Consider the following 27,530-nt stretch of genomic DNA (forward strand, 5'->3'; position numbering starts at 1 on the left):
CACCCCCTGCTTACTGTTGAGAATAGGGAGACTAGCCTATGTGCTTGGGACTGCGCTGCATTTGATCCTGCCACTGAATCTCAGATAATTTCCCACACTGTAATTTGCTGGAAGGAGGCAAAAGGACTGGTTCATCCAGAGATCCAGTTATGCCAGAAAGTGACTGTCTCCTGGATAAATGTCAAGTCAGCAGTCGTTCATATAATTGTGTAGGCTATAATATGACCATAGTATTTCTGTATTTAGATGTCTATTCGTCTTGTTTTTAAGCATTTTTAAGTAAGTAACTAAATTTTCTATCAAAATGGACAGATATAATCACATGTATAAACAAATATATCACTGTGTGCAATTAATCAACACATGAAACGAATTTCACTTTTTGAACTGAATTACTGAATAAATAATAATGTTGAGAAGCACCTTTATATCGGCCATTGTAATATATATTCCTGTTGACAAGAGAATGATTTTTCCCAGTTTAGACTAATTTTCAGCATTTAGACTGGCATATGTGGTGGTGCGCGCATTCACCATTGGCTCCAGATCTTGTAGGGGCGTTGCTTCGCCGTCATTGAGAGCTTCGGGTGCACCGGGGGTGCTCAAGGGATGGCCAGGGGAAAGCTTGCTTGGCACTGCTCCCTCCTTTCAGTAAAAGACTGAAGTTTACATGTAGCAGCAGTATTATTTCTTTTCGTTGGGGGGGATGAATGTGTCATAAACACGGAGGCTTTGCAGAGGCCAGTGGGTGCACGTTTTAGCAATGCGATGAGGCCAATGCACTTTGCAAGAGTTGCGCTGCAGAGAGCGTCCGCGGATCCCGCGACCTGTTGCTGACAAGCTAAGGGAATAAGGAGAAGGAGACGGAGAAGTTGGAGGAGCCGCGCCGCGTCGCTCTGCAGACACGGAGGGTAGGGTACTGCCGTGGACGGACTCTTCGCAGAGGAAATCATGCATCTTGCAATCTGGCTGGTTGGACTAACGTGTCAATTGTCAGCACTCGTCATTGAGACTCTGCAGTACCGATTGCATCCGAAACAAGGTAGATCTGCTTTTACTCGTCTTACTTTTGAAGGTATATGTGTCATTTATTACAGTGACACTTTGATGCCGCTGCTTTGCCTCTGAATCACAAATTTTGTTGCAGAAAGCTTCATCAAGCAGCTGTCATCGTATGAAATCATCACCCCGCTCCGAGTGAATGATTTCGGAGAATCATTCCCCCACAAGCTGCACTACAGAAGGAGACGGAGGAGTTTGAATGATGACCTGTCGGGCTTGCGGCTTCTCTACAGGATTGACGCGTTCGGGGAACGCTTCCATCTCAACCTGAGCGCAGACTCCAGCTTCATCGCCCCCTCTTACACGGTGACTCATTTGGGAGCCGAGCGGAGCAGCGACACGGACTCAGACTTCCATGACCCCGGCGATATGCGGCACTGCTTTTTCCGCGGGCACGTCAACGCAAGGAGCGAGCACCCCGCTGTGTTCAGTCTGTGCACTGGTCTGGTGAGTCCAACTGGCTTCGCTTTGTACTTGTTTTTTTTTTTTTTTTTGGTAATCAAGCGATGCTGACACACTTTCTCCCATTTCAATGGATCCCATCCATACATGTCCTGCAGAACCCGCAGTCTGACTGAAGCGTGTGTCAGTGTAACAAGAGCAAGTGTTGCTGGACTAATGACTTAGGGACCCATGAACTCTGTTACCTACGAGGTGATGCAGTCCACTGGTCGAGTTTGAGAATGATCTTATTGGTTTATCCCTCATTTTTATATCAAGGAGTCAGAATTTCTTTGGCAGTGCCTTGCAAAAGTACTCATACTCCTTAAATTATTCCAGATTTTATCATTTTACACCCTAAAATCATGTACAGGACACAGCAAACACGCAGGAAAATGTAAGCTGACCATCAGTTTTTGGCCCATGTGCAAAATGCTGTGTGTAACAGAAAGTTTACCTAAACACACCATCCCCACTGTGAAACATGGTAAGGGTGGCATCCTGCTGTGGGATGCTTTTCCTCAGTAGGGACATGGAAGCTGGTCAGATTGGATGAAGCTGAATACAGGGCAAGTTTGGAAGAAGCTGCAAAAGATTTGGTACTGATGATGCAGGTTCACCTTCCAGCAGGAGCATGTCATGCAACATACAGTCATAGGCACTATGGAGTGGTTTAGGTCAATGCATATTCATGTCATAGAATGACTTAGTCAAAGTCCAGACCTAAATCTAATTATTATCTCCGGCATGGAGGTTATGTTTTCAGTTGAGTTTGTTTGTCTGTCTGTGTGTGTGTATGTCTGTGTTAGCAACTTTATGGAAAAGGTAACAGATTTCTTATGACTTTTTTTTACCCGAGGTGTGTCTTAGCCCAAGAAGAAACCATTAAATGTTGGCGGTGATCCGGTCTTGCTGAGAATCTGTGACAAGACTTGGAAATTGCAACTCTGTTTAATTTGACTGAGCTTGAGCTGTTTTACAAAAACAAAAAAAAAGGACAATAAGTTGTCTCTAATTGTGCAAAGGTGGTATAGACATGCCCCCAAAGACATGAATGCTCTAGTTGCAGGGAGAAGTGAGTACAAAATATTGAATCACGAGGGCTGGGTATAAAGGCATACCATGTTTTTAAGGTTTTTATTTTTAAAACATTTTGTAAACCATGTGTGAGCTTGGTACTAGAAGAAATGTGAAACATTTCAGGGGTATAAGGGATCAAGGTCTATCTATTCAGCTCTGAAGAATGTTTTCCTTGGACCTTATATTGGCTACATTTTTATTTCTTTTCGTTCCAGTACCTGACCAATTTTAGAGTAATGATGTTTTTTGTTTGCAAAGACTCTTCACTCTGATCCATAAATCATTCAGACATGAAATGATTCCTAAGTGTTTTGTCTACACATACCAGACAACTTAGCAGAGATTCAGTTTTAAATTGTATCTTTAGACGCTTTGTTCCTGGCAGTCTGTCAAAAATGTTTTCTCATATTTAGTTGAATCTATAAAAAATACCAAATATGACAGTTTCATTGAAATAAAATAGTATTTTATTTCTAACAAGCAGGAGCGCTTTAACGGGATTTTGAAAAGGTCGGCCAGATAGGGGGTCACTGATAATCTTTGCATGGCACACTAAAACTGAAAACCTTAATAAAACGTCGGGAGGTTTCACATCCTGTCACTGTGTATGAAGCTTGGGGGATGGACATTTAAAAGTGGTGCATACTACGAAGGACAAAAAGATTAAATAAGAAAAATAATAATCCATCCATCCATCCATCTGTCCATCCATCCATCCATCCATCCATCCATCCATCCATTCAGACGTACCACTAAATTTTTTCACCACACAATTGAATTTTAAAAACAGTTTTTCAGTAGTTAGTTGTCAGAGTGGGTACAAAATGTCTCCGTGGCAGATACAAATTGACGCATGATCGGTGCAAAACGTCCAGCACTAGATGGCGACATTTTGTGCCTGAAAAAGTCGGGTTCAAAATATCCAAAACTGCAAAGGCGCAAAATGGTGAAGAGCCTGAATGACCAGTAACCTTTAGTGAATCATGTATTATTCTATCCTAAATTAATTCATTTAAACCTCATATATAAAAGACTGTATGATTTGATGTTGTGTACATCTATATACAGTATAACATTGTGTGGATCAGTCCCTGATGGGACACTAATATTGTGTGGACTTCATCATTGTGTGGACATTTTGCCTGGTCCACACAATGGGAAATGGGTTATGTGTGTTTATAGTTAGGTTTAGGATAAGGGTCAGGGTTAGGCTATAGCAATGAATGGAAGTCAATGCAAAGTCCCTGCAAGGATAGGAAGACACTGCACGTGTGTGTGTGTGTTCTTGTACTTGTTGCTGAGTGAGAACCATTTTTCGTATTTTTATCGCGAAGTGAGGACATTTTGACAAAGTGAGGACATTTTCCTGGTCCTCACTTTTTCAAATTCCGTTCTTGGAACAGGGGTTAGGTTTAGGACTAGGGTATGAATTGAGTTATTGTTAGGGTCAGGGTTAGGCACTGAAAATCAAGGAAAATGAATGGAAGTCAATGGAAGTAACCGAAAAGTCCTCATAAAGATAATAAAACACGGATGTGTGTGTGTGTGTGTGTGGGGGTGTGTGTGTGTGTGTGTGTGTATGGTGGAGCCACTGCAACAGTAAGATTGATTTGCGTTACTATTTGGTTTGTTCGTGAGATTTCCTTTACTCATTGTAACATTAGCATATCTCAACATAAATTACATAATCTAAAATCCTAAACGTTCAAACAACCTCAGGATATGATTGCCGACACAGCATGTCGTTTGCCTTTTGGTCACACTTGCTTGAAGAGTGCTAGTTAAAGTTTGGAAAATGTTTTTTTTTCTTCGGTTTTTTTGCTGCAAAATAAACGCTTTTGTATCAACAGCTGACATAGACTGCTGGAATGGTTCTCTCAAATGTTCTTTGAGGTTATGACTTTTTGTTCTGCAGATTTAACAGTTTAAAAAGTTCGTTATAAACCTGTAATAGAGTGCAGAGTAATGGTGACTTTATAAATCCAGTACCAATCACATCTGAATCCTGGTGCTCAACTGATTTAGAAACTAACTCTTGTGGGAGAGAATCTGATAACTGCAGAAGGGGATGACTTCATGGGTCACATGAGGTTACTGGACCAGGAGCAAGGGGGTTGACCCCAGTTGTGCCAGCAGAATCCTGTGTGGGGGGTGGGTACAGAGTGCCAATATCCTTGTTACCGCATCTATTTCAGTGTTGCAAGTACAGTTTAAAGGGGGACAGGTGCACGTTTTGGCTTAAAAACTAAATTAAATGTAATATTTTCTTCTTAGTTCTGCAACTTAAACCATTAGGTAACACGCGATTATCAGGTTAATAAGCATTTAATTACCTCTTTGCACAACAATGTTATGTCTCTCACTTATCCAAACATGTTTGCTTCCTTTTTTATATATACATATCACTCACTGAGGATGACAGGACAATAGACGCAGCACCAAAGGCTGCTGGGTCATAAATGTGTCTTTTTTTGATCACTGGGGCTTGCTGGCCTGAGCCACATTTTGCTGAGATGAGGTCATTAAAGAATAATTAAGCCATAAAACAAAGGGGTCAATCTAGGAAAATGCAGGTTTCCTCTTTTTGTCCAGACTTACTCAAAGCTATCCCCAGGGGGCGATTAAGGAGGGGATGGAGGGGGTGAAGAGTTTAGGGAAGTTTTTGTTCTTTCAAAGTGAGCTCACTGTGATGGACAGAGAAGAGGAGAAAGCTCCGCAGAGGAGACAACTGCCACTGAAGGTTTGCGGGAACTTAAGGATTGCTCACACCGTGGGAAATGTTTGTTTCCTGCAGAGCTGGCTCTCAGTTTGCTTCCATAATAGAAGTGTGTGGGGGGTCATTCTGTCCTGAGAAATGGTTCTCTCTTCTAAATGATCTAAAGATCAGACTCCTGACTCTTTTATTGGTCATTTTACTATAGATGTCTACACCGCTTTTGATGACTCAGCACAGACAAGAGGGATTAAAAAACAGACATTTGCCATGTTATTTTATTCAGATGGAAGCCACTTAGATGTGGGGTCCAGTTCAGCCCTCTTTCTATCAAAACGTTAGTGTTTTTTGTTCCTGAACTAAAGCTGGTAAACTGGAGCTTTGCTTCCTTCTACTGATGCAACAAAGCATTTGTCTTTTCAGGAGAACAGGAGTGGTAAGATTAAATTCACCACAGATAGTGTTTCAACAAAACAGGCACCAGCCGTCTTAAATTTATTTATAAACAGCTTAGATATACAAAAATGTGGTTTCACTTGAATGTTCTGTAATCTTTGAAACATTGCATTGCAACAATGCAATTTTCATTTAATTCTTATTTCTTGTTCACTAGATTGTCACATCACAGATTGTCATTCTGTGCTTTAGCATGAAGAAACTGATGTTTGATGACACAAAGCATTGTTTCAGGACTTCACTTTGCTCTGGCTAAAGGAAAGTCTTTGTTAGTTTTAGTGATTCACCTTTAAGGCATTTCCTGGTCAATAATAATCTTAGTTTTTCTTGGAGGTCTGAGTTGCCAATTGCAATTTTGCCCATTTTAATTTTTATTTCTAGTAAGGACAACAACGCAAAAATGAGGAAATAAAACAGCTTCTGGTTCCTTAATATAGATCGAAGCCTTAAATCCAACAGAACATTATGGATTATTAAAGTATATGTCTCCAACTTTATAAAATTTTTAATAAACTCAAAAGAGCATATTAAAGTTCATGCTGTTGGTTGATGCATTTATAGACAAAATGTGGTTTGAATTCTTATCTTTTTTAATTATTAAATTTTTCGGGGGGATTTTTCCTTTTTTGACCACCTATCACCTATCAGAGCCGGTCAGAAGCTGTTTGATTGGTTCATCTCTAATTAGTTAGTCTAAAAGTGTATCTAAAAGTGTATCAGTATAACTACATTCTTTTTATGTCTAATTCAAACTGACTGCGCCACAGTCTCCAGGACTGAGCTTTTGACAGTAAATCTGGACAAGCCTAATTGCAGTGTGAGCTCCTGGTTCTACTGCCCTCTTGGTACTGACAAAATAGGTTTTTCACAGCTGCTTTCCTCGCCATTTTTGTGAGAAACGTCTATATTTTTTATCCCTCATTTCAGAAAGTAAAACTCATTTATGATATAGATTCATTACAGATAGAATGAAATATTTCAAGCCTTTATTTCTTGCAAGTGTGATGATTATGGCTTACAGATAATGAAAAATTCAGTATCTCGGATAATTTGAATTTTGTGATAAAAGTTAATGGAAACTTAACTTAACTTAACTCAAAACACATGGAACGGTTTCATAGCCTCTAAATGGTCTCTCAGGTCATTTGCACACCTATAGCTTGTTTACTTTAGTCCGAATCAGTTAATGAGTTTTTTAACTTGTAACCTTTTCTGGTGGTTCGGGTTTTTTTCACTCAGAAAAAACTCCAAGCTACACTACAAACCACGAGAGAATGTTAGTTCTGTTTATTAGTTAGATGAGTTTGGGGTGGGAGTACCAAAGGTTAACAAAGGAACCAGATACTGTGTTCCAAGCTAGTAGAACACAGAAAATGTAATCGTATCATTAGTGTGTTTCTCTGTACTATTTCAGGCAAAATTATCTGACCAGTACACCGAATGGTTTTCAGAAGAAGTCCTAAAAGTTGCATAGGGCTTTACCTCTGATGAAAAAGACACACGGCCATTGTTTATTAGTTTGTTTACTCTGCCTCATCCCACAGTGCAAGGCAAAACTGGCTAAGGGAAGGTGTTTGGATCAAGCTTGCAGTGTACCCCTGGTAGTTGTTTAGTATCAAGGTCGGATCACGTTCTAACTATAAACAAACAACTTTATAGTTTGTTTTAAACTGTACTGAGACTACCTCTTCTAAACGGTCTCGCTACGGTTGTTTTGGTATACACCCTAGTGCCATTGATGTTTTTACATCTACACAAACGAACCGCACTAAGAGGGGAGATGAACCTGAGTTCATTTTAAATGGACTAAGCACCTCAATATTGAAAACACTCTCAGTCTGGTTTAGCAGGCTACACCATCATGGGGAAGAGTGGGCTGAGGCTGGAGTCAATGCATCAAGACCCACTACACATAGACGAATCCTACACATGGGCTACAAATGTCACAGTACTTGTGTCAAGCAACTCCTGAACCAGAGACAACATCAGAGGCATCTTACCTGGGTTAAGGAGAAAACAAACTGGACTGTTGCTCAAAGGCCTAAAGCCCTGTGTTAAGATTAAATTAAAATTTGCATTTCATTTGGAAATCAAGGTCCCAGAGTCTGGAGGAAGGGTGGAGAGCCACAGAATCCATATTGCTTGAATTCCAGTGTGAAGTTTCCACAGTCGGTGATAATTTGGGGTGCCATGTTATCTGTTGGTGTCGATCCACTGAGTTTTCTGAAGTACATTGGCAACACAACCATCTACCAGGGAATGTTAGGAGCACTTCATGCTTCCCTCTGCTGACATGTTTTATGGAGATGCTGATTTTGTTTTCCAGCAGGACTTCACATCTGCCTACACTGCCAAAGGTACCAAAATCTGGGTCAATGACCATGGTTACTGTGCTTGATATCAAACCTTTTCACAATATTGTTATGTGTTATGTCTTTTGACATATGATAAGATGGTTGCCTTGGCATTTAGCCAGTCCTACTTCATGTTCTTGGATGATCAAGCCCTGCAGGTGAATAAGAAAATTCATCTAGCTTCCTAGCTCCAACATGGAGAACTCAGAACTCTGATATGCTGCCACCATCTTTATGAACTATGAACTCTTTATGAACGTGCTTAAGATAGTTGGGGAACTCTGACACTCCATCATGCATAATGTGGAGCACACTGATTATTGTGCATCTCAGAAGACCTTTTGCTGTCTTTGATAGACCATCTTTGTTCTCACAGATTTTTAACATTGTGTTGTGGTTTTAGTCTGGTGTGAGTGGGGCCTTAAAATAGTTAGTTGAATTCATTCACAGTGGCTTCTTGGAACACAAAAAAATGTGGGAAGGTACAAGAAAAGCTCATGGAAAGTGTCCAAGTTTAAAGTTTTAAGGTGTTGATTGACTCAAGTATGTCCATTGTTTTCACAAGCTCATTATTACAGTACTGTTCAAGGGTTGTAACACTGTACAGGAAGTATGGTGAGAACAAATTGTGAACAAATCCCTCCACTGTTAGTGAATAAGTACAGTTTGTACTTGTTTTCCATATCTGATTTGTACGTTTCCGCTGTCAAATGTCCATCACCTGTGGGGACGGCTATGGTGTAACGCTCCCGTAAAGATAACATTCCAGTGTCCAATATCCGGCTTAAGTGTGTGCATGAAATTACCATGCAAACACCACTGTGCCTCATGGCTCAAAGAGCTAAGAGGCTTTGAGCGGGGCTGAGCTGCCAAATCAATATTAGCATTCCTTTGTCAACAGCTATGTCCTTTAATGATGATGTCACTCTTCCCACTGTCAGCGTGTAAGGAGGGAAACACATTTTGAATTGTGTGAGTGCACTGACAGATCATCTTCTGCACAGATGTATGGAACATTTCACACAATTGCAGTGAAGCGATTGTTGAAAAATGCATAAAATGTGTATAAAATGTCCCTTTATTCTCATGGGTAAAAGTTCAAAAGTGACTGAAAGTGAACTGTGACAGACATTTTTGATTCAGCATGTTCTTTCCATGTGTTTCTATCAAAAACAGCTTCTTCAAGAGTGCTGCCCCAGGTGAGAACAGCATAACTTTAGTGTCAATGACAGTTAATTGTAAACCGAACCCACACAGCACAGTATGCTCTCACATGCAAGCACATGCTTGGTGCCAAAGTTGTCAATGACATCTCTTTCCTCTCCTCAAGGTTGGAACATTTACAACACAGCACGCTGAATACTTCTTGGAGCCTCTTTCAAATGCGTTTGAGGAGGAATATGACGAAGAGCACAACAAACCACATCTCGTTTATCGACACGAGAGGAGAAGGAACAACGTGCATCCTGATGAACCCTGTGCTGCCTCAGGTAACAGACAGGCTAACTCCTTTGCCCCTAACCACAGTCTGTCTAAGTTTCACCCTCAAACCTATACCTCCTTATTACCTGTGCACACTTCTCTGAATCATGGCCATGCTTTGAAATTTAATGTCTTGTTAGTCACAGGTTTTTTATATATCGTCTTGGAAACCTAAAAGATTTCAGCCTCGATTAAGGGGTGTTAATGAAAGCTTCTCAACTTAATTAAGCAAAACTGGCTCCAAGTACTTTTTGTTGTCTTTTGCTTTTCCTCTGCTGAGCATTCTTTGCCGGGTTCTCTGGCAGGAGCTCAGACAAGGTTAGAAATCATTATGTTTTAGTTTGGAGTTGCAAGGACTGGAGAAATGTTTTCCACTTCCGAGTCCGCTTCTTCGTTCCTCTGCTTCCTTTAGAATGTTTATGGTTGAGGTCTCTGGGTGGCAGAAAAAGCAGTAAGACTGTGTGAAGTTCACCGCGAAGGAAGACCCTCCCTGAGGTTGTCCTCAGAGACAGCTTCCATGGTGGCCTTTTGTTGTCTCATGCAATAAATCTTTTATAGGCAGAGCCTTTGAGTCGCTTGTTGTCTGAAGCCAGCCTTTGTGGTCTGATGGTGGCCATTGTATGTAGAATGACCTGAAGAGCCAGGGCAGTGGAGCCTTATGATGCCCTTGCCCTTTCACTCCTTCGGCCTGTGTGTGGTGTACAGAGACTGGGGCAGGAGATGGATGGACTATCCTTACTGAAAAAAGTGAGGCCTGGAGTGCTTTAGATGTTGTTTTGGGTTCTTTTGTGACTCGCTAGATGAGTTGTAGATGGACTATTGGAGTAATTTTGGTAGGTCACCCTCACTTCGGAAGGAGTAATAGATGTCAATGACCTTGTTTCTTATCTGTTCTGGAATTTCTTTCTAATGGGACAATTTGTTGCATTTTGAGATATTTTAGCCTACTTCATGTTGGTGGATGGTTTCTGCTTAATCAATTTTTTTTTACTTTACAGGGTTGGCTGAAAAGTCTGGCTAGTGAAGTTGAACTTTTTCTTTTTAGGTCGGTTTGTCATCTTTGTTGAAGTTATTGTCTCCCTGGTCCCAGCACCTGTCTCCTTTTTCTCTCTCCTTTTTCTTCTTTATGTCTTGTGCCACCTGAAGTGCAGAAGTACAGAAGTGGTCTATCATACCTTTAAATAATAAAGTCAATTATGCAACAACATCCCTTCAAATATTAAAACCTGAATCACAATCTCTTGCTTTACTATGTTAGTAGAATTCATGAATAATTCATGAACAATTCATAACACATTGTGCTGAATGTAGCATGAAGCAGGAGATAGGAGGTAGGAAGAAATGTAAGTTTCCAAGGACACCTGTGGAGCTTCATCAAAGGGGAGGGAGATAAACATGGTGGAGGAGGATTAAAAGAACCGGTGATCCTGAGTTGGGATTATGAGGTGTCCCAGGCTGCAGCTTCTCCGCTTTATCAGATAGGTCCATCTTCCAGATGGAGTGATAAAAGGGGCTCTTTGAAGGCCACATTGAGTCGTGATTAACAAGCCCGTCATGTCTTTTTATGGGAAGGAGAGCAGAGCACGCTGCTACTAGCAGGTCAGACATAAACACTGACATGACGCGTGTCGTTCTGCTTGCAAAACACTTCAAGTTGCTGCTTCTTGAATTGAAACATTTTCATACTAGGTTTGTAGTTGTTGTTGCTCCTTTCCTTGATAGTCTTTGCTTTCACATAGCATGATGAAGTAGGTGATTCTCAACATTTATTCTAAATCAATGTCTAATCATAGCTGGAAAATCTCAAGAAACATGTGCAACTTGGTAGCTAAGCATGAAAAACATAACTTCTTAAGGAGCAGCATGAAAAGCGTCTTTGAAGGAGACAGGACTTGATGCATAATGCAGAATGGAGTTCACATTTCAAACTAGCTTTAGTAATTTAAAAATAACAGTCTCTGTACGGATTCCCTTGAGTTAAAGTCCTTTTCTTGACTCTAAGATTTCCAAAAGGTTGCCAGCATTTCCAAATCCCACATCTTCCATGACAGACAAAGGTTGAAAGCCCAAATAGATAAATCATATCAGTTTTGTTTTTATACTTTCAGCCTTCCTATTGTCCGCTAAACGTCACGCTGTCTCTTGCTCTCTCAGAGCCTGAACAAAAATGTATAATCTTGTTTCCATTAAAATCTCCATGATTCCTCGTAATTTAAATACGTCACTTACAGTTAAAATGGTAACTCTGAGTCTTCACCCAGTAATAGCCTCCACACCCAAAGGTGTTATTGTTATTGTGGCATGGTAGCTCCTATAACGGTGTGTTCACTGATTGGAAAGAAATCACATCTGAGGTTGATCAAGTTGAAAATTGTCTAATTCCAGACACCAGATGATTTCTTGGTGTGATTTTAAATATTTCCATAATCCTCAAGATTGTTTTTGTAGAACAATCTATCTAGGAAACAAAATAAATGTCACTAAATGACACATTTTCTGGTGAAATGTACCAATTTTATATAATTCTTAGTGTATTTCAGATGTTACTTTTACTCAAGATCTTTATTCGTAATATAACAACTTTTTTAATGTATCTCATGACATTATTGACCCTGAAAGCATGTGATGTTGGTAAGGGCTGAATTTCGGTATTATTTTTGAAGTTACAATAGCACTCTTTGTTAGGGTCAGGCATCTTTATGACTCCTTTCTTCTCTTTCTCTCTCTATGTGTCTGTGAGGAGGCTCTTGTCCGAAATCAAAACTGGGAACTGGAGTGCCGAGTGGTTTGGCAGGTTTGGGACTTTGAAGAGGTTTGAGGCATTCAAAGGCCTTTTTCGGTTCAAACACATGGGAATCCTGACTGGCCAAGTGTTCCTCACCTGTCATACAGCTTCCCCCCGTTTGTGAAGGAATTGGTTGTTTTCTTTTTCCAATCGCCCTCCAAGAAAACATCTAAAATGACACAAAAATGAAAGAAAGATGTTGTCAGTCATACAGAACTACAAATAAACCAAACAAAAGCTAAACAAAATGTCTATCAGTTTCAATAAAAAGTTACTATGTAGAAATACACTGATCAGAATTGTGTTTAACTTTTCCAATCACAGGATTTTATAAAGCTTTTGTTTGCGGATCCCAACTTTGATTTCGTTTTAAGAGCTGTAATTAAAGGAAATATAGGAACAGCACTTTTTACTTTTCTTTAGTCTTAAATAATTATTAGGAGCAGAGTAAACATTGTGTTGCCAGATGAAAGAGAATGAAACAAGATTTTACTAATTTAAAATAAAGACAAAATGTGTGAAATTTTGAAGTGGCTTTAGCGTCCTCTATCATCATTTAGTGCAGATGACGTGGCTAGCGTTACAAAAACACCAGTCTCTGTGTGTATATTCTAGAGAATAGATCCCTACCCTAACATCTAAGATTTCCAAATCCCAGTAGATCCAAACTTGGCATGTCCCATGATAGACAGAGGTTAAACTCTCAAAATGATGAAATAGTGCATAATTCCTGTACTCCTTACCAGTTGAAAGTCCAGCTCTCTCTCACTCTTTCTTATCTTTAGTGAACCGCAGACATAGAAAACACAGTCAATTTTTAGTTTCTAATCATCCACCCACCCATCCATCCATATATCCATCCATATATCCATCCATCCATCCATCCATCCATCCATCCATCCATCCGTCCGTCCATCCATCCATATATCCATCCATCCATCCATCCATCCATCCATCCATCCATCCATCTATCCATCTGTACCTTTGTGGAGATACAGATCCAGGAAGGAAAGCCCAGTCATCTCTCTCCAAGTGACACTCTGCAGCTCTTGCGAGCTGTTCTCTAGTGTCTCTTCACCGTGCAATGTGGCCGAAAAAGAAGGCACCTTGAGTCCTTTTGGTGTAGAGACCAGTAAATCTGTCTTCACCACGACTGACTGGTGAAGCCATTCTGCCATCTCTTATAAACAAGGAACCAAAAAACCTGAACTCCTTTTCTTGGGGCTGAGAATGACCCTAGATCAGCATCATCCTGTTCTGGTTGCAATTACTCTGACTTAATTTAAATACCTTATTGTTACAGGTAATAGCTAACATTAAGTCTCCTTTCTTCAATAATAGCGACTGTACTAAAGAGTGTTGCAGTTACTGTGGCCTCATGAAGCTTAGTAGGATGTCTGGGCAGATAAAAATATTTTTTTTTCATCAACCATCACAGATGAATTCTGGATGCATCTCTATTATTCTACCCTTTTTCTTAGTGATACGACATGTCAAAGTGTTGCCTTACCACACTATAGGTAACCATAAAAACAACTGGAACTGTTGAGGCAGTGAAAGTTTCCATAGTTTGTGCAGATTCTGGACGAATCAACTTTGTCATATTTGACACATACAAATCCTACACCTTCCAATGCATGTGACATCAGTGTCCAAGTAATGTCAGAATAGAAGTGGACTCATACGTACTTTTAAACCTTAATGGAAGGTAATATTTTGTTATTTCGGCAGCCAGGACATGGCTATATATCTCTCTTCAGCAGCTTTTCTTCACAGTGTGTAACTTCATGCACTGTTGATAAAAGGCTCCTGGTGTCGCTGGATGAGCTGCTCAACAAATGTGAGATTTAAATGTATATGTTTTGGACCTAATGTAGAAATTTGGCAGCAATAATTTGAACAACCCCAAAAGTCCTCATTGATTTTGTAGCAGTTGTATACATTTTCTTCCTCGCTTACCCAAACTGGGTGGTTTAACTGCTGTTTAGAATACCTCTGGTGTAGATAGCTGTTCAGTGGGTGATCTAATGTTTAAAGTTACAAAGTGCCTTGTTTAGCTTGGTTCTGGATTTGAAAAGCATCTTGGAAAGAAGCTCGGCAGACTCAAATCACAATACTGCTCCGACCTTTAATGACACACATTCTACAGGTTATCTGTCTCTGAGCCTGCATGCAGATCTGTGTGTTGTCCTTCGAAAAGAGATAACCAAAAGGATGAGGGTGTCTGCAGATAGGGGTAAATTCTTTACTGACTGCTCTCTCTTCCTGCGTTCTAAAATCAATGCGGAGACAGGCAAGGGATGAAGGAAACCAATCTGTATTTTTTTTTAAAGTTTTAACTTGAACAATTTAACTTGTATGATATCTATGATATTTTAAAGCTTTACTTCTATACAGATGCAATATTCTGAGGCCTGTTAGCCTTTTCTTGGACTCACTTCGATTTACATGTGTCTTTGGCTTCCTGTATCCAGGGTTCTGAATCTTGATACAGTACCCTGCAAAAGTATTCTTACCCCTTAAATTTTTTTGCATTTTGTCATGTTTGAACAACAATTTTTTATATATTTTATTAGGATTTTTATGTGATGGAACAACACAAAGTAGAACATAACTTTGAAGTGGATCAGAGAAACAGCCATCAGCCCATCGTAAAGTCTACGAACTTGCAGAACTCCAAATTAGTTATCTTAGTTATCTAGCAAGAAGAAAGCCATTTTTGTAAGAAAACCATAAGTTCCTTTTAAATTTCGTCACAAGCTATGTGGGAGACAGCATACATGGGGAAGAATTTGCTTTGGTCAGATGAGACCAAAATTAAACTTTTTGGACTACCTGCAAAACACTATGTGGTTGAAAACTAACATGACACAAAACCCTGAACACGCCATCCACACATTGACACATGTTGTTGACAGCATCATGCTGTGGGGATCCTTTTCTTCAGCATAGATAACACAATAACCAGAATACATGGGGACATATAATAAGCGAATTGCAGGGCAGTACTGGAAGAAAACTTATTAAAGGCTGCAAAAGACTTAAAAAGAGGCGGAGGTTAACATTCCACCAGGCCAATGACTTCAAACAGACACCCCGAGCTTAAATGGACTAGTTTCGAAGGATTCTAAACGTGTTACAGTAGCTCATTCAAGGTTGACACCTAAATCTTATTTGTTTTTAAAATTTAAATCTGGCCTTACACATAAAATCTTTAAAGAACACATTAACATCTGTGGTTGTAAAATGACATAACGTGAAAAGGTGCATTCAGTAGTTTGTGAAAGTGCTCGTCAATTATCTCAGCTGCCAGTGGATGAAGCATTCCACTTATTGCTGAGCAGATAGTCAGAGGAATGAAAAAGAAACTCCTGTTTTTATCTGTTTTTCTTTTTTTTACTCTGGCCTGTGTTGCATGTGTCTGTCAGCCTTACACCAAAACCTGGCAGTAGTGTCCGTCTTCTCTCAAACCTTTACTGTCTTAGCTTCTTACTCTAGATCTGCTTCTGAAAAGTATAGTAGCGTTTGTCACTGTAATCTTTGTTTATCACTGCATTTTTTTGGAAGGCCAAGATTATGAAATGACACATTTGTGAAATTATTTTTAGACAATGTTTTTTTCTCATGCACTAAGGCATTTTTGACTACTGTCTGCCTCAGATTTTACAGCAGCGCATGTCATATAGCTGCTAATAATTACAACCAGTGTCACCTGATGTTATGATAGCAGAATTTCTGGACAGGGCTGAAAAGAGCTACAGGGGTTGGACAATGAAACTGAAACACCTGTCATTTTAGTGTGGGAGGTTTCATGGCTAAATTGGACCATCCTGGTAGCCAGTCTTCATTGATTGCACATTGCACCAGTAAGAGCAGAGTGTGAAGGTTCAATTAGCAGGGTAAGAGCACAGTTTTGCTCAAAATATTGAAATGCACACAACATTATGGGTGACATACCAGAGTTCAAAACAGGACAAATTGTTGGTGTACGTCTTGCTGGCGCATCTGTGACCAAGACAGCAAATCTTTGTGATGTATCAAGAGCCACGGTATCCAACAGGATTAACTGTGGACGCAAGTGGAAGCTGTCTGAAAGGGATGTTCGGGTGCTAACCCGGATTGTATCCAAAAAACATAAAACCACGGCTGTCCAAATCACGGCAGAATTAAATGTGCACCTCAACTCTCCTGTTTCCACCAGAACTGTCCGTCGGGAGCTCCACAGGGTCAATATACACGGCCGGGCTGCTATACCCAAACCTTTGGTCACTCATGCCAATACCAAACGTCGATTTCTGTGGACAATGTGAAACATGTATTGTTCTCTGATGAGTCCACCTTTACTGTTTTCCCCACATCCGGGAGAGTTACGGTGTGGAGAAGCCCCAAAGAAGTGTACCACCCAGACTGTTGCATGCCCAGAGTGAAGCATGGGGGTGGATCAGTGATGGTTTGGGCTGCCATATCATGGCATTCCCTTGGCCCAATACTTGTGCTAGATGGGCGCGTCACTGCCAAGGACTACCAAACCATTCTTGAGGACCATGTGGATCCAATGGTTCAAACATTGTATCCTGAAGGCGGTGCCGTGTATCAGGATGACAATGCACCAATACACACAGCAAGACTGGTGAAAGATTGGTTTGATGAACATGAAAGTGAAGTTGAACATCTCCCATGGCCTGCACAGTCACCAGATCTAAATATTATTGAACCACTTTGGGGTGTTTTGGAGGAGCGAGTCAGGAAACGTTTTCCTCCACCAGTATCACGTAGTGACCTGGCCACTATCCTGCAAGAAGAATGGCTTAAAATCCCTCTGACCACTGTGCAGGACTTGTATATGTCATTCCCAAGACGAATTGACACTGTATTGGCCGCAAAAGGAGGCCCTACACCATACAAAAAAATTATTGTGGTCTAAAACCAGGTGTTTCAGTTTCATTGTCCAACCCCTGTACATGCAGTCAGTTTCTTTAATAGCTTCCATGTGTCTGCCTGTCCGGAGTCCGTGGCCTTACTGAACCCCATGTGTTGTTTTGTTTTAGCCTTTCCCGAGACAGATTTCAGCTGGAGCTATTTTCTGACACTGTCTACTGTCTGGGTATTTCTAACACATGTGGACTCAGTGGAGTGGTTAGAATTATTGGACTGACAGTGGCTAATTGGTGACCTGGGTGAAAGTCCAAGACGAGTGGCAATGGCAGGTGAGGAGCAGCTCCTCTGAGTTGAACTGAGGAAGCCAGGTCTAAGGGTTGGCTAGAGAACCATTATAGTGGTCACCTGGGGCTGTGGCAGTTTATCAGAAACAAACTAGACATTACTCAAAAGTGCTGACCTGCTTTGTGCATACCAAAGGTGCATCTGCATTTTAAGTAGTTTTTTAAGAGGGTTATGGGTCATTCTAGCTCTTATAATGCTTTGGAAAAACAGTTACTTCTATGAGCTTAATTACCTTCTTCATAGAGATCAATTGCTTGCTTGCTTGCTTGATTGATTGATTGATTGATTGATTGATTTGATCCAAAAGCTTTAAGGAGTCAACTTAGAGTCAACAATAAAGCATAATCTGTTGTAAGGTTCTGCCTGTTAACGGAAATTGAATCAAACTGGTCGGGGTTAAACAGGAGTGCATCAAAAGTGACAAACATTCTTCAAAGATGTGACAGGACATTCTGTACCACAAAATCCTCTTAATTTCCTCAGTTAAACGTGTGTAACATGTGTTTTCCAATATGCCAGCATGCCTAGCAACAACAACCTAAAAATACCCTTTTTGTTTTCACAAATAGACTCAGGGTTTTACAAATTAAAAGCTGTTTTAAAGTATCTGTAATCAGTTTTGTATATTTCTGTCAAAGTTTGGTCCTAATGTCAAGACAGCATGGTGACATTTTGTTTTGACAATTAGCAACCATTTTTTTTCTATTGGGTATTCCTAATGATGTCACATAAATGATTTAAAAGTGGTAGTTATTTTGATCCTTCTGTAACATAAGTCTTACAGTGGACTCTGTGAACACAACAGCGCAACCGCTTTCTTTGTTATTTCAAAATGAGAGTCTCATGGACAGATACCGAGTGTAATGCTTCAAGCGCAAACATCCAGGGCTCATAATAATAGCCATAATAATAGCTTACACTTACTTTACTAAACAAAGTGACATGCTGACACCAAAAGGATAGTGCTTAATAGACAGATTTCAGCTGGATGATAAATTTTGACATCCACCAGTTCCATGTCAAGATTTCTTCTAATTTGACTGAGGAAAAATAAAAGTCTCTTGACCCAATCGTGTTAAAATCCACAACTACTGTTATGTCTCTTTTAATGGCATTTGAACTCTGCTTATGTGAACTAAACACTTAGTTCTACTATGTGTGCTGAATGCCCACATATTTCAGTGTGGTTGAAAACTACACCATTTTACTTTTAAAGGCTGTCTTCAGTAGAAACAATTTGTTGTCTTTGCTTCTTCCAGCCTAGCCACAGAATTGCACTTAATTGTGCTTCTGTCTGCAGGAGTTTGTAACATTGTATCCTTCTTGAGTCACACTGTCAGGTAATTCCATTAAGCAGACTGTCTGACCTTGCATAGAGGCAAAGCAATACCTATATGTCTGGGGTATATGGCCTTTTTGATTATTACCCTGGGAAAAAAGCTTAAACTCTCAGCAGGCCACTGTTAAAGAATGTTAATTAGCTCAACAATGAAATTTGAGCTTTCCTTTGTTGATCTCTTGGCACTGATGCATTTAACTGGGATGTTTTGGAGAGTCAAAGAGCATCTGCATCTAAGTTGAAATCTCTTTTGGACAGGTTAATGTGCTGTATCTACACAGGTCAAATAGTAAGTACTTACACTGAGCTCTTCCTTTCTTGAATTATTTTAAACAGCACAGAGCTGTTTAGTAATTACATGTATGGAATGCTGTTAAATCTGTTGCAAATAAATTAGACTGTATATACCTTGGGAGCTGTACTAGCAATGAACGGAAGAAGCAGAATTGCTTGTTGCATATCAGTATTGTATTTTCTTTGTACTTATTCTGGGCAATCGAGGAACAATTGAGCTCCCTATCCTTTTGCTACTCTTCATGGTTAAGTGGAAAACTGACCTTCAGTCATCCACGTACATCTCGGACCAGTCAGGGCAGAGTAGAAGGGACTGTGTTAATTTGGCTAGTAGATCAGTGTATGTCAATGCTGAAGGTCCAATGAACACTGAACATGCTTTGTTATTTTGTTTGAAACCTTGCAAATCATGTGCATATCTGCTAGGAAATGCAGGATGTATCAGGGTCAATGAATTGTAGAACTGGTTTGCGCTTGTCAGTCAGTGCTGGAAAGCTCTATAAAGCAGTTAAAACCAAGGGTAGAGGTATTCTGGTCTAAACTCCGAACTGGTTCTATAATTATTAGATAAATTAATCAGAAAATAAGTCATGTGGTCAGTTTTGCTTTAAGTTTCAAGAATCGGATGTACCGGGTGAGAAAATCTTTATTAAGTTATGTTATTATTAGGCCATTGCTTCCATATATGAGTTGTGGTTGTTTCAACTGTGTAGCAGTGGTGCACATGTTAAGTATACCTGAGTTGCAGCACTCCTATGATGTCATTTTTAAACATGTCTGAAAAACCCATGGCAGACTGGTTTAGCTGATCCATTTTGTATGGGTTTGATTTGATTGCTTTCTCAGCACAAGGTCATGGTGATATGTCCAGCTCAGCGGTCACTAGCAACAACCGGACTAAGTATCTTCATTTTCTTGGAATTAAACGTAAACCTGTATGTAGTAGCATGTTATATACAGACATGTTTCTTAAGAACTTATTTTATGTATTTGTACTATCCCTTCTGTTTGTTTTTCATATAGATCTCTCAGTTGTGCTGTGTGGTGTGGGGATTTTGTGTTTGTATTTTTGCTGTTAAAAATGAAACTTAAAGGCCTACAATAAAGTTGTGCAAAACAAAACAAACTGTGAAGGTGGGTTGTGAGATCACTAAAGTGAACCTGAATGGCATGCTGATAAAATAATTTGCACAGTGAAAGGTCAAGCCCAACGTTACTGTCAGCCTAAAACTGATGGTAATGTCTGGTTTTTAAACAAAACCTTGAACCCATGCAGGTTAGAGATCTTTTTTATGGACCCCTGTCATGAATTCCAGGAGCTGAAGTTTATGACATTTGAGTTATTTTTAGATGAAATTAGATCTAGATGTATTAAATATGGATGTGTATTTGATTTGAATGAGTGCCCACAAGATGAAGTCATGTCTCTCTGTGTGTTCAGTATATGCGGCCAGTCACCCCTATCTCCTCATGGTGTAAGTGGCAGCTCACTACCCGGTGGGAGGGAGATTTCAACTTAAGGATGATTTGGCTAATCTGCACTGATTCAAATACTATTATACCTGAGACCATACAGTATATTCATCTCTTTTTTCCTGTCTCACTCTGGCTTACTGCTGCTTTAAAGAGGTTGGTACTCCCCTGTTCCCTGATAATCCCTTTGATGTCTGTATTGATGAGTCTGTTTAAGAGGTTTAGTGTCATAGGTTTGGCCCTGTTGAGTTTCTTCCAAGAAAATACAAAGCTCTGTTCTGAGCCACCAGGCTAGGCTGTGTGCAGGGGCACAGAAGGGCCTTGCTCTAGCTTAGATGTTGAGACTGGCATTGGGCTGGGCCTCTCAGTGGCAAGAGCTGTGCATCGTCGTGCCAGAAAGTCACACTCTGCCTCATGTACCCATTGAGGGCATTGCTTGAATAATCGTAGAGTACTAAATGGTTTGCCTTCCCACCATTTCCATCCCTTTTTGTCATTCAAACAGATGAACACAATCTCCCTTTTGTAAGACTATGGAAAAACTGAGTTTAGTGAATACAATAGAACTCTTCACTGTCTTTGGGTTGTCCAAAGTTGAGGAGGTTGTTTGGGATGATGAACTATGTTTGGCTCTGAAGCACTGAAAAGCTCTGTTAACATCATTCATTTACTGCATCAACTCAATCTTATGTATATTTATTTAGTTGCTTACACTAAATTGTTATTGTTTACTTAAGGAAATTACATACAGTGCCTTGCAAAAGTATTTATAACTCTTGAATTTTGGAAATTTATATTGCAATATATTTTTATGGAATACATTAAAACAAAGTGTATAATTGTGAACTGGAATGTTAAACATACTTTGGTTTTTAAAAGTTTTTGAAGTAAAAATCTGAAAAGGATGGTGCACATTTGTATTCAATCTCCCTGGGTCAGTTCTTTGTACATCGACACTTAAGGACGGGAGTTTGATGAGTTCTTTACCATTCAATTGTAGTTTTGGCTGTATGTTTGGGGTCGTTGTCCTGCTGGACGTTCCACCATTCCCCTAGGCTCAAGTCTTCTGCAGTCTATAAAAGGTGATCTGTCTGGACTGCCCCGTGTTTAGCTCCCTGTTAATCTGACCAACACCCCTGTCCCTGCTATGTGAAATGTTCTCCCACTGCATGGCCATGTTTTCATATGTTTTCAGTTTTTCAGGTTTTGTTTTCAGTTCAATATTGTTTCCATCTTCTGATGATGGATTGAACAATGCTCTGTGGGATGTTCAAAGCTTGGAATGTTATGTTTTAACCTAAAGCTTAAAATATAATTTTATACCCAAACCCTGCTTTTAAATGTTCCACAACTTTATGATTTGTTCCTTGGTCTTGATGATGCTTTTACTGAACCGCTGGATTTATTCGAATTATTCTGAGATTAAATTACACAGAAGTGCACTAGATTTACTAATAAAGTGACTTAAACTTGTCAGGATTAAGGGGGCTTAAGCATTTGCATGCCACTTTTTTGTAAAAAAAAATAAAGCCAACAATGTTGAACAGTCCTCTGTTGGTTGATCATGTATAATAATAATAATAATAATGAAAAACATTGAAGTTTGTGGTGGTAATGTGACAACAAATGTGAAATGTTTAAGGTTTATGGATACATTTACATTGCACTGTTATAGTAAATTGTGTTTTTATCTTTACTGAGTCGGAATTTTTCTGAAATCTGAGAATTTAACAAGATATTTGTCTATAATTCAGTTTGCCACTCCCTCCTGCAGCATTTCTTGAGTGCAACTTAGATTAGTCTTTCTTGAGCCTACAGACAGCAGAAAGTCTTTTAACATGATGTGATGATTCACTGCAAAAGTAAAAACAGTTTTGTATAAAACATAAGGATTGGTTCCCGTGTTTAACTCAAATATATAATGTAAATCCCTCTAAAGCTAATTAACATTTATTCTCTGGTGGAAAGTTTTGAGCTAACAACGATTGTCACTTCCAATCCTTTGGCTTTGAGAATAGGTTCACCTTAAGAGTGATTGATGGCTTCTCTCTTTTTTTATTCCACGCTCTTTGGAACTGTCTTGTCAAGCTCTTTTGGTCTCATGAATGTGTATATAAATCCACTTGAAAGTTTCCAAGTTTTCCTCTTCCTTCCTTCCAATGAAAAAAACCTGCTTACGCTTGTAGTCTGCCCCTGTCTCCCTCTTTTTACTTCACTCTGTCATGGTGAAGGAATCTCTTGCTCAGAGCCAGCTTAACACGTGCAGTTCAGCTGAAAGAACTGAGCCTGCTGAATATGCACAGTTTTTCGGCTGTCATCCTAGTCGGGAGACTGCTGCTGAGGGCATTCATTTCAGGCCTGCAAATTAAATTGTTGCAGTCTAGCGCTAAATACATTTGATTGATTTCTTTCAGCAGAATGTTTATTGTATTAACCACCATTTTATGGAAAACACTAACCATGAAAGGGTAAGAAGTGACTGCAGTCATCTGGTACGACCAATGCATACTCATATGACAAAACAATGTCATATCTAATAACTTTATGATTATGAAGGTTTGCCCACTCCTCACTTAAAACATTGAGATGTTTGACCTTTTTTCTCCATGTACAGCCAAGTCACATCACTGCATCTTAATGAGATCAATATGTGTGCTATGACACCACCCAGGACGTTTTGGGTCATTGTCTTGTTGCAGGGTCCAGTTCTTTAGCTTAGTTTTTTTTTTTTTTTTTTTTTTTTTGTTTTTTTTTTTTTTACAAATTTTCTCACATTTACCTCAAACACCCTCTGGAAGTTGGAATAATTGATTCTATAGTGGTGTGCTGAGCAGGTCCTGCTGCCTTAAATGATCCCCAAACCATAACACTTCCAGTTTTGTGCTCATGCCCAAATGTGTTTTTCACATGAATGTATTCTATTTTTGGAAGCCACATCAATAAACATAGAAACATGCATTTAATTTTGAAGCAATCAGTTTTATGATACATTGGTTGATTTCTTCATGATTATTTGGTTTCCAAAGTCTTTGCATTATTTTTTTGTTAAAACAGGGAACTCCAAGAGGCCAGCCTCTTTTGAGAGCAGAGGGAATATGATTGAGGAGGTGGATTTTCTCAGAGCCACAATAAGTCAGCATCACATTGATGAAAACAACGCTACATGCAACAGCTCGACTACCCCACGGAGGAGCAAGCGCTTCCTCTCCTATCCTCGCTACGTTGAGCTGATGGTGACGGCGGATGCCAAAATGGCCCGTCACCATGGACACAACCTGGAACACTACATCTTAACAATCATGTCAGTAGTAAGTAAAATAATGCTCCTAAAATTATCTTTTTATTTTGTTTGGACTTTTTCTTATTGTCATAACCTATGTATTAGACTGCATGTGTTTTCCTATCTAAGGAGCCAGTTACTGTGACTATTTTAGACTCTTGTTGCTATCATGTATGTAATTATGCCAGTTTTGAGCTTTTCAGTCCAGGTTTTGAGAAATAAGTTCTGCACACAGTACGAAAACTGTACAGAATGTAAACTTACATGAGCAGTCTGTTAGGTGTTTGCTAGTGTGCTATTCTTAGCCATCTAAAAATAAGATTAATAAATAAATAAATAAATAAGAGTAAGAATAAATGAGAGTAAGAACGTAGGCCGACTAGTAAATCGAGAGCTTTGCCTTTCGGCACAATGGACCAGTACAGCGTCCGCATTACTGTGGCGGGTCACCAATCCGTCTGTCGATCTCCCACTCCATTCTCCCCTCATTTCCTCCAACTTTCCTCCAACCCGGAGAGGGCAAGCCACTCTTTACCAAGCCCCATGGCCTTGGACTTGGAGAAGCTGATACTTACCCCCGCCATTTGCACTTGGCTGTGAACCATCCTAGTGCTGTAGATCTTGGCTAGAAGAACCCTGCGGGACCAGGTCCGTCTGCGAAAAGGAGAGACAAAATATACTAATATATTTGTGTTAAACTTTAATATCTGTGCTGTGAATCTTTTAAGGTGCGTCTTGCTAAATAGAAACATTTTGATGTACATAGCCTCAAATCAGAAAGTGTTTTCCTATAGGTTAATGATGATAGCTGTAGCATATTGGCCTTGTTCCCAAAACAACTTAGCAAACCCATGTTGGAAAATCCAACCTTTTACAAGGTTAAGTATTTAAATGAGGCATCCAGAACAAAATAAAAAGTGCTTCATAACTAAATAGTATTTATAAGGAGTGAGACTATAAACATGTTTGTTTGCACCAAGTGTTTAAAGCATTTCTAGTCTCAGAGATTACAGTTAAAAGTCTTGCTTGTAAATCTTTAGGTGTCTTCTGCTTAATGCAACTCAAACCCCAGTAGCAGTTAACTGGGCCTATTCTGACTCTTTATGAGTCCTAAAGCAGTTTTAACAATCAGTCCACTCACAGTCATTAAATGTCGTTAAATGTCTTAGTCAAGAGTTGGTCTGAACTGTATGTTCCTTCTGCCACCTTTCTCCAGTTTCATTAACAGCAGATTTAAAGCACTTATTAACATAAGAGAGAGTAATGATTGTCAATGTTGTTTTGTTGTTAGAAAGAGGTCAGTGATAAATGTGTTAACTAAGTATGAGTCAGTATTAGTCCCATGGTGTGATATCCTTCAGAGAAAATCCCACGGCATTTACACAAAAATATACAGTAATATTTGCTGAAGCAGAAATGCAACGAATGTTCCTGTTAATGCCTAAAATATAGGTTTATTATTTTAGTGTTGACAATGTTAGCTATAACACTGATCTTTTGTTTTTTGATGTAGACTTCGCACAGAGGTCTGCAACAGGTAGCCTGGCTCTCTGGGCTTTCCACTGTGGCTCTTAATAACTTTGACTAAAAGTAATATAGAAATTAGTTGTTGTTGTTAGTGTGCAGACATAGAAAGGTAAGACAATGCTAGTTTTAGTAGTTTTGGTGTATGAAATTTCCACAATAGTGACACCTTGAAATAAGAAATTATTTTTGTGTTTTGCCATCAGATTCCATATTAACTTCCCACTTAATTACCCATCTTTTCAGGAAGTTCTGCAAACCAGAGAAACTAATTCTTTGTTTCTAAAGTTAAAATTTTCCATGATCTAAAACAAAATGTATGTACAAGTATGGTACTTTAATGGTAAAACAAGCCAATCTTATATCATAGATACACATAAATGATGAAAAACTATTGTTTTTTCAAAGGTCCTTTTAGGTTTTGGTGGGGACCATCGACGTGTGGCAGGGTAGAAAGCTGGAATTGAACCCACAGCTTCCCTATTGCAAGATGACTACTCTTTAAATGATCCAAAGTCACTCTTTTAGTTTGTCTGTCCATGTCTTTTGTGATTGAAAGTATTCCCAATTTGTCTTTCTTCTAATAATAGGGAAAAGTTTAGCAGACCAATTTTGGCCAGCTGATCAGCAGGACGTGTTAACATGTGAGGGAGGGGCAGTGCTCTCTGCGCTACAATGCTAGAGGAAACTTGTCTCAAACTTATTTTGCGCACAGCTACAATTAATTTGCAACTGCTGGTCGGCTTCCACATAAAATCTGTTGACTATTTGTAATAATTATAAAAACTAGTGTTAAATGTCAGGACAGATACCCAAAACTAACTTTCATTTTAATATATTTGTCTAGTAACAATTACAATGCCACAATGAATAAAATAAACATAGACCGATCACCAATGCTGGCTGATTCACGGTTTTCTTTGCGATCTGATCTGCTGATTCCAATTTTCTTTCAAAGAACTATGATGTATGCAAACATTTAAACTATACATTTAAGAAAAAGTTTATATGGGTTCTTTAATAGATGTATTAGCTTTGAATCCAACAGACGAAGAAAACAGAAGAATTCACAAGATTATTCTGATATACATCAAGGCACATGCTTCTAACCTGTATATGATTTGTGCTAAATTTAAAACAAAGTGCACCAACAAACATTTTGGCTGTTGGTGTTTGCAAAGTTTAAGAGCAGAAGTTTTAATATATTTAATTAACAAAAAATAAAACATGTTTTTGCAGTATTTTATCTTTGATCACCTAACCAAAAAATTTTTACATTACTGGATTAAAATACCTTAATAGTCGTAACTATTTTGTTAAATGTTACAGCAACTATTGAAAGCAATCAAAAACTTTTCATGAGAAAAATACCAAAAAAACTAAAGTTAGCAAACAAGTTGGAATGTGTTATGTAATTAACAGACAAATTGTTTTAGCTGCTCTTTTGCTAAAACATAAACGTACACTTGCAGTGAGACATTGTTGTGGCCATCATGGGTATGAATGTCATATTAATTTTAGGATTTTATTGTTCCATCTGAACCATTTATTTTGGGTGTAATGATTATACAACATCCAAAAAGAAGAGTTGGATCCAAAAGCTTGAATTCATAGAAGATTTTCCCTTATCCAAATTTCAGGGTTAAGATTGTACACAAAATCTACACACCCCCAATAATTTGATTAAATGTGACTTTTTTCTAGACCATATGCTTTGTGTTGCCATTAACAAGCTCTTTTCATAATTTTGGGTGGAACTTTAAAGAAAAGGTCTTGTATAGATATTTGGAACAGTTTGTCTTTTATGGATAGTCTACAAACCAATTTTGATTGTTTTAATGATCCCTGCCTTGTTAGAACACTCCACTGTGTCCACATTTCAGATGCCTCGCTGTTGATTTGTGGTGAAGTTGATGAATTTAGAGGTAGTCGTTATTTGTTTTTCCACCCACTTTTTGCAAAGGACAAGAACCAATGCTAGGAAAACACTCACCATGTTGCCACCACTACTATGCTTTACCCTT

The 27,530-nt window shown here is 39.1% G+C and overlaps 1 protein-coding gene across 1 annotated transcript in view; it reads left to right on the plus strand.

The window, feature by feature from the left end:
- The first annotated feature begins 620 nt into the window (after nucleotides 1-620).
- LOC124878850 (A disintegrin and metalloproteinase with thrombospondin motifs 20-like) overlaps nucleotides 621-27,530 on the plus strand; it is a 142,756-nt gene continuing 115,846 nt past the window's right edge. The window contains exons 1-4 of the mRNA XM_047382995.1: nucleotides 621-1,042; nucleotides 1,148-1,509; nucleotides 9,437-9,596; nucleotides 23,757-24,010. Of these exons, the coding sequence (XP_047238951.1) occupies nucleotides 952-1,042; nucleotides 1,148-1,509; nucleotides 9,437-9,596; nucleotides 23,757-24,010 (867 nt within the window). The 5' untranslated portion in view covers nucleotides 621-951. The remainder of the gene's footprint in view (nucleotides 1,043-1,147; nucleotides 1,510-9,436; nucleotides 9,597-23,756; nucleotides 24,011-27,530) is intronic.

Source organism: Girardinichthys multiradiatus, chromosome 2, assembly GCF_021462225.1.
Source record: "Girardinichthys multiradiatus isolate DD_20200921_A chromosome 2, DD_fGirMul_XY1, whole genome shotgun sequence".
In the NCBI taxonomy this organism is placed as follows: Eukaryota; Metazoa; Chordata; class Actinopteri; order Cyprinodontiformes; family Goodeidae; genus Girardinichthys; species Girardinichthys multiradiatus.